This window comes from Coregonus lavaretus (assembly GCF_964263955.1).
Source record: "Coregonus lavaretus genome assembly, chromosome: 6".
NCBI lineage: Eukaryota > Metazoa > Chordata > Actinopteri > Salmoniformes > Salmonidae > Coregonus > Coregonus lavaretus.
In genome coordinates this window covers 12,422,712-12,435,703 of record NC_139993.1, presented here as the reverse complement: position 1 = coordinate 12,435,703, position 12,992 = coordinate 12,422,712, and the positions used below count along the sequence as shown (strand labels likewise).

Here is a 12,992-nt window from a genome sequence, read left to right as displayed (position 1 = left end):
AAGCCATGACATAATTTTCTGGAATTGTCAAAGCTGTTTAAAGGCACAGTCAATTTAGTGTATGTAAACTTCTGACCCACTGGAAATGTGATACAGTGAATTATAAGTGAAATAATCTGTCTGTAAACAATTGTTGGAAAAATTACATGTGTCATGCACAAAGTAGATATCCTAACTGATTTGCCAAAACTATATTTTGTTAACAAGAAATTTGTGGAGTGGTTGAAAACGAGTTTTAATGATCCCAACCTAAGTGTATGTAAACTTCCGACTTCAACTTGTTGGATGACATGAAAATAGAGCACTTTGGCCACGTACTGCAGTGGTGGGTTTGGCATCGAAAAGAGGAATCATATCCAGTAGATCAGCTTTAATATTACAGATTGTGGCTTCCATCAATGTAATTGTCTGTATCATTTCCCACATAAAAACAAATTAAATAAATCCCCTAACCCTACCACCCCTTCTCTAATTGGAAATAAACTAATGGACAACAACACTTAGGCTTCTACTTCCAGCTTCTACTATATACATTTTACAGACAGTATATTTTACAATAGTTATCTTTTGTTTGTTTTTTGTCCCATCCTTCAGCTACCCTCAACCCAACCTATTTATCTCTGAAGACCATCCCGTTTTGATTGCTATTTGCCATATATTTTTCAACTGTGCTGTGATGTTTCACAAAAGTTATGAACCTTTCTATTCTCATAGTTTCCATAGATTGTAAATTAAAGATTAACATTTCCACTAAGAGTATTATTATATTATTGATCGATTGACTATGACTTTTCAGATCACCCAGCAGTGCTATTTACATTGTTAACTCCAGGTAAATGTTGCAATTCTTCAGCCATTCCAGAACCTACGACCAAAGACAAGCCACATATGGACAGTACCAAAACAAATGAGCTAATGATTTTGTCTCTTCACAGCAAAATCTGCAAAGCTGGGATGGTTGTATCCCCCATATATATAATATTCTATTGGTTGCTAGAATATTGTATACATTTTTTTACTGAAAAACTCTTACGTTTTGAATCTGGCGTCGTTTTGTGTATCAGCTCATAAATCATGTGCCATGGAATCGGTACATCGAAAATCTGTTTCCAACTATTTTGCAATCATTTAAGGACCGAAAAATGTACAGGTGTGCCATATACAGTGCATTTGGAAAGTATTCAGACCCCTTCCCTTTTTCCACATTTTGTTACGTTACAGCCTTATTCTAAAATGGATTAAATTCTTATTTTTCCTCATCAATCTACACACAATACCCCATTTTTTGATTTTTTTGCAAATGTATATAAAAAAAGAAGGAAATATCACATGTACATAAGTATTCAGACCCTTTACTCAGTACTTTGTTGAAGCACCTTTTGGCAGTGATTACAGCCTTGAGTCTTCGTGGGTATGATGCTACAAGCTTGGCACACCTGTATTTGGGGAGTTTCTCCCATTCTTCTCTGCAGATCCTCTCAAGCTCTATCAGTTTGGATGGGGAGCGTCGCTGCACAGCTATTTTCTGGTCTCTCCAAAGATGTTACATCAGATTCAAGTCTGGGCTCTGACTGGGCCACTCAATGACATTCAGAGACTTGTCCCAAAGCCACAACTGCGTTGTCTTGGCTGTGTGCTTAGGGTCCTTATCCTGATGGAAGGTGAGCGCTCTGGAGAAGATTTTCATCAAGGGTCTTTCTGTACTTTGCTCCGTTCATCTTTTCCTCGATCCTGACTAGTCTCCCAGTCCCTGCCACTGAAAAACATCCCCACAGCATGATGCTGCCACCACCATGCTTCACCGTAGGGATGGTATTGGCCAGGTGATGAGCGGTGCCTGGTTTCATCCAGACGTGACGCTTGGCATTCAGGCCAAAGAGTTCAATCTTGGTTTCATCAGACCAGAGAATCTTGTTTCTCATGGTCTGAGAGTTCTTTAGGTGCCTTTTGGCAAACTCCAAGCGGGCTGTCATGTGCCTTTTACTGAGGAGTGGCTTCCGTCTGGCCACTCTACCATAAAGGCCTGATTGGTAGAGTGCTGCAGAGATGGTTGTCCTTCTGGAAGGAACTCTAGAGCTCTGTCAGAGTGACCATCAGGTTTTTGGTCACCTCCCTGACCGAGGCCTTTCTCCCCCGATTGCTCAGTTTGGCCAGGCGGCCAGCTCTAGGAAGAGTCTTGGTGGTTCCAAACTTCTTCCATTTAAGAATGATGGAGGCCACTGTGTTTTTGAGGACCTTCAACGCTGCAGAAATGTTTTGGTACCCTTTCCCCGATCTATGCCTCGATACAATCCTGTCTCGGAGCTCTACGGGCAATTCCTTTCGACCTCATGGCTTGGTTTTTGCACTGACATGCACAGTGTGAGCTTATATAGACAGGTGTGTGCCTTTCCAAATAATGTTCAATCAATTGAATCTACCACAGGTGGACCCCAATCAAGTTGTAGAAACATCTCAAGGATGATCAATGGAAACAGGATGCACCTGAGCTCAATTTCGAGTCTCATAGCAAAAGGTCTGAATACTTATGTAAATAAGGTATTTCTGTTTATTTGTAATACATTTGCTAATATTTCTAAAAACCTGTTTTCACTTTGTCATTATGGGGTATTGTGTGTAGATTGATGAGGAAATGTTTTTATTTAATCCATTTTAGAATAAGGCTGTAACGTAACAAAATGTGGAAAAAGGGAAGGGGTCTGAATACTCTCCGAATGCACTGTTCATACACCACAGTGTTAGTAAAACACATTTTGCACGTAAGACACAGTCTCAGGTTGTAGTTCAGTTGTTCGCTACATAAACGACTCTGTCTAGCCATAGTGCTGACTTACAGGCTTTGAGTGAACAGAACAAACACACACACACACCCATGCACAACGCACGACCACACATACACACACACACACACAAATGCTTTTGCTGAGCTCATCAAGCCTGGCTTCACTCATGCATTTAAGGGCATTGAGCTGATTTCAATCAAGGGAAGCACACTCTCAACAATCGAGGACTGCAAATCTAGGAGAGGTAAAATACCTGGGGAGGAGGAAGGTTTTTGGGGAGTCTGGTATACCAATAACCTGCTTTGTCAAACAGCAGTTCCTCTCCTTATCATCATTAATGATGACTAACATAATACCATCCGGTAGCAATACATTTATTTTCGATAAAGTGCTCAGGACTTTCAGATTAGCTATATTTAAAAATGGAAATATAATATTTTGAATCTAATGCTGCCATCAACTTTATATGCATCACAGAAGACTGAAATATAACAAATCTGTTTGACATAGAAACACTGAATTTTTGTCGTACATTTTAAACATCTTTATTAATTATGAAATTATGAAAAATATTAATAACATTTCACCCATGAGGGCAAAGAGGGTGCTTTTGGTCATTGACTGCAGGAAAGGGCTACCCTGAACGATTGTGGTATATTTGAAGAAAACAATCTGGTAGATGTGAGTCTCTGGTTTTACCAGAAGATGGCACTGTGTGTCTTAGTTTTGTCCTTAGGCAGCAGCAAAACATTGTTGGCTAATTCACTTTGAGTGGGGAAAGACAACTTTGTAACATTGTTGTCTCCATTTCGCTATAATGTAATTTCTATTATGAAAAAATGTGTCATTGTCATACAATTTCTCACTTTTCACAAATCTGTAATTGTGTTTAAATCCTTGACATATTTGGAAAATGTGATTAAACCAAGAGATAGACATTGTGTCCTATTGCTCTGTTTGTTTACCTATGAACCATGTTTAGGCAGCCAACCGAGAGTATGGCGTGATAAATCAGGCTGAAATCTTACTCAAAATATCCCCATAGTTCTGCCTTATGTAGTTTATAGATCGGCAGGTAAGGGTGCTTTCGAGCGGCTAGATGTTCTTTACCATTCGGCCATCAGATTTGCCACCAATGCTCCTTATAGGACACATCACTGCACTCTATACTTCTCTGTAAACTGGTCATCTCTGTATACCCATCGCAAGACTCACTACCTGGGGCGGCAGGTAGCTTAGTGGGTAAGAGCGTTGTGTCAGTAACCGGAAGGTCGCTGGTTCTAATCCCCGAGCGGACTAGGTGAAAAATCTGTTGATTTGCCCTTAAGCAAGGCACTTAACCCTAATTGCTCCTGTAAGTCGCTCTGGATAAGAGCGTCTGCTAAATGACTAAAATGTAATGTAATGCTTATTTATAAATCCCTCTTAGGCCTCACTCCCCCCTATCTGAGATACTTACTGCAGCCCTCATCCTCCACATACAACACCCGTTCTGCTAGTCACATTTGGTTAAAGGTCCCCCTGGATCGCTCCTCTTTTCAGTTTGCTGCAGCTAGCGACAGGAACGAGCTGCAAAAAACACTAAAACTGGACAGTTTTATCTCCTCTTATTTCAAAGACTCAATCATGGACACTCTTACTGACAGTTGTGGTTGCTTCACGTGATATATTGTTGTCTCTACCTTCTTTCCCTTTGTGCTGTTGTCTGTGCCCAATAATGTTTGTACCATGTTTTGTGCTACTACCATGTTGTGTTGCTACCATGTTGTTGTCATGTTGTGTTGCTACAATGCTGTGTTGTCATGTGTTGCTGTCATGCTATGTTGTTGTCTTAGGTCTCTCTTTATGTAGTGTTGTGGTGTCTCTCTTGTCGTGATGTGTGTTTGGTCCTATATATTTATTTGTTATTTTATTTTTAATCCCAGCCCCCGTCCCCGCAGGAGGCCTTTTGCCTTTTGGTAGGCAAATAAGAATTTCTTCTTAACTGACTTGCCTAGTTAAATAAAGATTAAATTACAAATATATATATATTTTTAAATAGATACAATGGTTGCGTTCCAGGTCATCCTTTCTGCAGTCGTGCTGCACAGATGATCAGATCTCACAATCACATTAATAGGATACAGCAATCTTCTGAAGTGCACAGCATGACTGCATAAAGACAACTTGGAACGCCATCTACAGTATGTAATTCCACTGCTGGGTGAAGTTTACCTCAGGTACAGAACTAGAATCAGCTTCCCCTGCCCCAACCCTAACCACAAACCATTATAGAGGAGAAAATGCTAAACTGACCCAAGATCAGCATCTAGGGGCAACTTCACCCTACACCTAATACAGCCCTGCTGTCCTAACTGAATGTGGCATGTATTTGAACATGTCTCTCTCTGTCTCTGTGATTGCAGGGCTTCATCAGAAGCCACTGATGAGGAAGTGTAATCAGTGAAAAGGTCAAAGGTGAAAGGTCAGGATGACGACAGTAGCCGCGGAGTATGACCACATAGAGATCACTCAACAGTACAGCAGCAGCGACACGGTCAACAACCGCTGGGATGACGAGTGGGACAACGAGAACAGCTCGGCCCGCCTGTTCGAGCGCTCGCGCATCAAGGCCCTGGCAGGTGAGTGAGGCGGAGAGGAGAGAGAGTGCCTAGAAGGATAACCCCTGTTGTTGGCATTGCATTCACTTTAACCTCATAGAATAGCAATGGTCATATGATGATGTACACATGGACTTCGGTTCAGATACTATTCAAAATACTGAAGCTGTGCCTGCCTAATGCAATGAAACCAATAAATAAAAATTTAACAAGTGCAAACCCCATCCACTTGGCACTCCAGGCAGGCAAAGCAAATGCTCAAAGTAGATGTTTGCAGACTGATACAGGAAGATATGGAAGGAACCTCTTTGAAACTGCCCAGCAACCACATCATTAATTTATATATAGATCAATTGAGAAATTCAACTGAGAAAATGTGAAATTATCATTTGGTGCACATTTTTAAGCCATTATTGTTGGCGGGTTGACATGACATTTGGTAATAGTAGAATGGTTGACTTTCTATCATTGAGTGGTTTTAAGTTAGAGATAATGTACAAAATCCCCATGGCAAAGTCACCTAGGCTTACTGGAATAGAGAGAGTTTCAATAGGTACAGTGGGGAGAACAAGTATTTGATACACTGCCGATTTTGCAGGTTTTCCTACTTACAAAGCATGTAGAGGTCTGTAATTTTTTATCATAGGTACACTTCAACTGTGAGAGACGGAATCTAAAACAAAAATCCAGAAAATCACATTGTATGATTTTTAAGTAATTAATTTGCATTTTATTGCATGACATAAGTATTTGATACATCAGAAAAGCAGAACTTAATATTTGGTACAGAAACCTTTGTTTGCAATTACAGAGGTCATACGTTTCCTGTAGGTCTTGACCAGGTTTGCACACACTGCAGCAGGGATTTTGGCCCACTCCTCCATACAGATCTTCTCCAGATCCTTCAGGTTTCGGGGCTGTCGCTGGGCAATATGGACTTTCAGCTCCCTCCAAAGATGTTCTATTGGGTTCAGGTCTGGAGACTGGCTAGGCCACTCCAGGACCTTGAGATGCTTCTTACGGAGCACTCCTTAGTTGCCCTGGCTGTGTGTTTCGGGTCGTTGTCATGCTGGATGACCCAGCCACGACCCATATTCAATGCTCTTACTGAGGGAAGGAGGTTGTTGGCCAAGATCTCGCGATACATGGCCCCATCCATCCTCCCCTCAATACGGTGCAGTCGTCCTGTCCCCTTTGCAGAAAAGCATCCCCAAAGAATGATGTTTCCACATCCATGCTTCACGGTTGGGATGGTGTTCTTGGGGTTGTACTCATCCTTCTTCTTCCTCCAAACACGGCGAGTGGAGTTTAGACCAAAAAGCTCTATTTTTGTCTCATCAGACCACATGACCTTCTCCCATTCCTCCTCTGGATCATCCAGATGGTCATTGGCAAACTTCAGACAGGCCTGGACATGCGCTGGCTTGAGCAGGGGGACCTTGCGTGCGGTGCAGGATTTTAATCCATGACGGCGTAGTGTGTTACTAATGGTTTTCTTTGAGACTGTGGTCCCAGCTCTCTTCAGGTCATTGACCAGGTCCTGCTGTGTAGTTCTGGGCTGATCCCTCACCTTCCTCATAATCATTGATCCCCCACGAGGTGAGATCTTGCATGGAGCCCCAGACCGAGGGTGATTGACCGTCATCTTGAACTTCTTCCATTTTCTAGTAATTGCGCCAACAGTTGTTGCCTTCTCACCAAGCTGCTTGCCTATTGTCCTGTAGCCCATCCCAGCCTTGTGCAGGTCTACATTTTTATCCCTGATGTCCTTACACAGCTCTCTGGTCTTGGCCATTGTGGAGAGGTTGGAGTCTGTTTGATTGAGTGTGTGGACAGGTGTCTTTTATACAGGTAACGAGTTCAAACAGGTGCAGTTAATACAGGTAATGAGTGGAGAACAGGAGGGCTTCTTAAAGAAAAACTAACAGGTCTATGAGAGCCGGAATTCTTACTGGTTGGTAGGTGATCAAATACTTATGTCATGCAATAAAATGCAAATTAATTACTTAAAAATCATACAATGTGATTTTCTGGATTTTTGTTTTAGATTCCGTCTCACAGTTGAAGTGTACCTATGATAAAAATTACAGACCTCTACATGCTTTGTAAGTAGGAAAACCTGCAAAATCGGCAGTGTATCAAATACTTGTTCTCCCCACTGTAAATGCCTGCACAGAACCAGCAGCCAACACTGCAATTGAGCAAAGTGTTTTGACAAGAGAAAAAAAAAAGGATCAAAAATAGAAATGAGAAAGTGTTCCATGGTTTCTGTTCTTTCTGGCTGGAGACCACAAGCTGTTTTGAAAACTCTAAAAAAAAGCCCACGGCATTCCGATGAGCATCCTGCTTCTCACATGACTGTGTTTTCTTGCATTCTTGCTCAGCGGAGCATACACCTCTCCCCCACCTCCACTTGCTGCAGTCAAGAGTGTCTTCAATGGCTACATGAACACCTACCTACTAAAGGCCCTTCAAATCCAACCTAGTAGGCTGCACATATAGTAAGGAATTAAATGTATAGAAGCCATGCAAGTAGCCTAAGGGATGTTTTCTATTGGGGACTTGAGTAGGCCTAAATATGGTAGGCTGCTAGCGTTGTGATGACTGGTCTAATGTATGAATGAAGACAGAGAGTTGATATGTCGCATGTGCACATTTTGTATTTTTGCATCTCGGCTAATTTACCATTCTCTTTCTCGGCATATCCTCTCTTCAGTTGTCATACGTTTGAGGGATTATTGGGGAGGGTAGACTATGGCCATCTTTTTTTAACGCTGATCGCGTCGGAGAACGCGTCGCACGCAGCGAATTTATGGCAACTTTGTGTAAGTAAATAGGCCTACGGTAGGCTACAACAGCACACACACACACACATACACACACACACACTGAGCGTTGATGATTGATCATCCAGATAGCAGAGCAGAGAAGGCCGCAGAGAAAACAGATTTAGACATTGCATATCGCTTAACAGTTCCATTTCACGTCATGCTGTTCATATAAATAATTTATTATAATTTAACGGTTCCTCAACATTATTTATCCCGGGAAACGGGAATGGGTTTGGGCGGGAAATCTCAGGAAATCTCGGTAGCCCGGTTCCCTGCTTTTAAACCCTAAGTAAGCCTTGGACAATTAAGCCTTGTCCGAGCCAGAAGAGTCCATAGGGCAGGATCCTATATCTCCTGTTTCTGTAGCATGAGGCAGCTTGATGTAAAAGTATACCCCCTGGACAGGATGCTAGTCTGTTGCAGGGCCTTACTCCTTAATGCTAAGTGCCAAGCAGAGAGGCATCAGGTCCCATTTTTAGAGTCTTTGGTATGGGGATCGAACTTCCTACGTTCCAATTTCAGGGCGGACAAGTTGGTAAGCTGGTAAGCTTCAAACTCACCTCTTATGGCCAATGTCCACTTAGCAAGCATGGCTTCGCCTAGCCACGCTAGCTTCTCTCAGGGTGGCTTACCATTTGGGTGCTAGCAAGCAGACAGCATACTAGGTAGTGTTAGGTATCAACAGCCAATCCAGTAGGGGCTAGAAGCTATAGTGAGCTTCGATTGATCAATCACGCCACCACATCGCCAGACATTTTCATAATATTGAGCTTTCCCCAACTTAAGTCCCACCCTTTTTACGCTCTGTTCAACGATCTTTTCTCGCCTTGCTAACTTCGGCGTGAGCGGCTTTTTTCAAAAAATGGATGGGCTCCATCATTTTGTCAGAGGCCATCGCCGTAGTGGACATTGCCGGTTATACTCGCTACTCGGGCACGTTTTCCATCCTGTTTGATTAGTGGAGCCAGTAACACTTTACATTGAGTTGCTCTTATATTTATACTGTGTAGTAACACTGTAATTACACCAATAACAACATTGGATTAACGTGTTGTTACAATATACTTCAATAATTGCATTTTAAATACATAGTAATGGAGTTAAGCAGGGTTTCTTTTTTTAATACCGCTCAACTTCATTGCTATGCAATTACAAAGGTATTACAATATTACACAATTATTTTGTAACAACAACGTTGTGACTGTAGTGATTGCAGGGTTACTGCACATGTATAAGATAAACTTAATATCAAGTATTACTGTGACGCCAGATTGGAATCTCCACATCTTAAGTGAGGGTCTTTATTTGAATTATTGATTAGACACGTAGAATAACTGTTGTGCACACATGGGGAAGTGTAAAGCAGTGGGTTGTGGGGCAATGGGCTAGTGGCTAAATTATTTGGTACTTGGTATTTTATTAAGATCCCCATTAGCTGTTGCGAAAGCAGCACACACACACACACACACACTACCTTAATTTGACCCTGCTTCTCTGCGACAACAGAGTGATCAAATTAAGATAGCAGATCTGTATGCAGGTCTTCCACATATACCATTTATATCGAAACTATTCATCTTTGGCTGTACTATTTCAAGGTAAGTCAGCAAAGTAAGGTTTATTTTGGTGCATACATTCTCCACTTACTGCAAATCTGTGGGCTTGGCCATTCTCCATGAATTGTTCTGACCTCATTCTTTGTAGCATCATGTGAAACTTTTGAGAAGAGGCTGCTTCATGAGCTCAGCAAAGGCCCTGTTGTTTCACATCCAACTAAAATAAAAGCATATCTACATGAACTTTGCCACAAGGAAAAGGAATGGAAGACTGTGTCATTTTTATGAACAACTCAATTCGACAGTTTAAAGAGATTTCACTCTCAATTGTATTGTATTTTCAATTTGTCTGATCAGCGTAGAGGTTGACCATCACACAAACCCACCCAGAAACCCACACCCCTATGTCACCTCCCTATTTCCTTTCTCTGTTTCAGAGAAATTCCTATGAGGTGAGTCATGTGGGAGGATGTGTGTATTTTTCTTGACCAAGAATCGGACCGAGCGTTACAAGTCTAGATGAAGAGGCTTGTATAAAGAGGTTATGGAAGAATAGGGAGGCTGTTGAAGAATAGCCCTTAGGCAGGCGATGGCCTTGTGGAGACCTTGTGACCAAACCAAAGTCGTGTGTTTGTGCCATGCCATTTACAGTTCAGAACTTTTGTTTGCTCTGTACAACTAGGAAAGCATATTCATATCATGTGTTTTTACCCAGTGTCTATTTTTGTATATGATTTTATACCACAATTTTATACCACTCCCTTATGCTTTATTGTGACACAACAAATATAACATTATTGAACACATAATAATATCGTTTATATTATGGGAATTCTAGTGTCATTATTAGCATGTGTTCCTCAATTAAACTGCCCAAGCACATGAAGTAAGACCCCCAAACGACTACATAGGGATCTACATCTAAGGTTGGACAGACAGACAGACAGACAGACAGGCAGGCAGGCAGGCTGGCAGGCAGGCAGGCAGGCAGGCAGGCAGGCTGGCAGGCAGGCAGGCAGGCAGACAGACGGCTTCACTTCTGGCCTTTTCTCATTCCCTGTGTCCATTGTCGAAATGATTCGATTTTTGTCTTTTCTCACAGTTGCTGGAAAACAAATGAGGACAAGACTCGTGGTACTGAGATGAGCATGAATTCATAGCATCATGAGGAGTAGTTATAAGGCAGCATATCTGTGGCCTCCTCCTTCGCCACAAGGCTTTCTCAAGAACAGGAGGAGGACAAATGGGATATTGTTGATGGTGCTGCTATGTAGCAAAAATACTCTGCGGCAGAGAACTCCTGAGACTGCCATGAATATAAGGCAACATGGAGGAGTGAGTGGCTAAATTCAACAGGGAATCATTGTGGAAAACATTTTGTCAGAGCCTAGTCTTGTATGGTATGGATTTAATTAGGTTGTATTGATTTACTAGGATTATCTGGACTTTACGATTGTACATTTTTTTGTGACCACATTTTATTTATTTTGTTATTTTTCCAAGGGGGGTGTACAGGTACAAATATAAGAATTCATATGAATTCATATTCAATTCATATCGTATTCACCTGTGGCCTGCCACTCAAAAAGAAAAAAGAAAACATTAAAAAAAGAAACATAAATACAAAGTATTGATCATTATGATCATATTAGAGAGTTAAAAGGTTATAACAAATTTAGTATGTAAAGGAAAATAAACAAAAAGAAGTGAGCCTCCACCCCCAACCTCCCATCCCATTCCCCCAACCCCACCCTTCCAACATGTCTCCATCCAACGTAAAACGTTTCCTTGGTGTTAAATACAGTCTGTGAACAAACTTAAATGTATACTATAAATTGATAGTTCGGATTACGGGATGCCAAGTTCCATATTCTGTTCCAGTTAAAGGGTTGTTCAGATTCACTTATATCTGTGGACCACACTTTTTTTATGACTAGCTCAGAATATGAGCTTTCCAAAAGTTGTTTATACACTGAGTATACCAAACATTAGGAACGCCTTCCTAATATTGAGTTGCACCCTCCCCCTCTTTTTTCCCTCAGAACAGCCTCAATTCGTCAGGGTATAGACTCTACAAGGTGTTGAAAGCATTCCACAGGGATGCTGGCCCATGTTGACTCCAATGCTTCCCACAGGAGTCAAGTTGGCTGGATGTCCTTTGGGTGGAGGTCCATTCTTGATATACACGGGCAACAGTTGAGCATGAAAAACCCAACAGCGTTGCAGTTCTTGACACAAACCGGTGTGCCTGGCATCTACTACCATACCCTGTTCAAAGGCACGTAAATCTTTTGTCTTGACCATTCACCCTCTGAATGGCACACGTGCACAATCCATGTCTCAATTGTCTCAAGGCTTAAAAATCCTTCTTTAACCTGTCTCCTCCCCTTCATCTACACTGATTGAAGTGGATTTAATAAGTGACATCAATAAAGGACCATAGCTTTAACCTGGATTCATCTGGTCAGTCTATGTCATGGAAAGAGCAGGTGTCCTTAATATTTTGTATACTCAGTGTATATTATAGAGATCAGTTGTTTTGGGAGCCCAGATAATTTCTTTATAAATCCCATCATTGGATGGCTCGGTAGTTGGGTTTCCCAAGGGACTCCATAGGACAGCATAGGTGACTTAAGTTGTAAATAGACCTATAGAAAAAAAGTAGTTGCCTGGTAATGTGTATGTGTCTTTCAAATCTTGGAATGTTCTCAAACCATTACTGTCCATGAAATCGGCTAGGGTATGGATTCCATATTTGGACCATTGTTGAGATGCAAAAGGTCCGCCCTCCAGATCGCAAGGCATCATTGTGAAATATTTTTAGTATGGGCATGCCATTTTGATTCCCAGTTACAATGTTTATCAATTGAAAAGCATAGTTTACATTGTTTAAGGGGTCTATCCGTGAAGACCACCTCGTCTGGACTTTACGATTTATTAGTCATTTTATTATTTGATTAATCTATTTGTCAATCTTCAAATGATACAGTACCATCTTTAGTCTTAACCCAACTCTTATCTGTTGCTATCCTGAGCTCCTACTTTGATAGCCTCAAAGAATCAAACACTAACTGTTATAGAAAGTGTCTCTGCTTTGAGAGAAATCTATGTCTGTCCTTGCCCTGGCAGTGTTCGCTGAGGTACCTTGGCCATTTATGTTTGATTTGTAATCAGAATCCTTTTCGCTTCATGATGTTCTGCATAGTGGAAACTGGTTGAGTG

The 12,992-nt window shown here is 41.5% G+C and overlaps 1 protein-coding gene across 1 annotated transcript in view; it reads left to right on the top strand.

The window, feature by feature from the left end:
• The window catches only part of LOC311131280 (spectrin beta chain, non-erythrocytic 1), a 113,328-nt gene that overhangs the window by 23,944 nt on the left and 76,392 nt on the right, over nucleotides 1-12,992 (top strand). Inside the window, exon 2 of the mRNA XM_084164168.1 lies at nucleotides 5,189-5,404. Coding sequence (XP_084020294.1) covers nucleotides 5,254-5,404 — 151 coding nt within the window. The 5' untranslated portion in view covers nucleotides 5,189-5,253. The remainder of the gene's footprint in view (nucleotides 1-5,188; nucleotides 5,405-12,992) is intronic.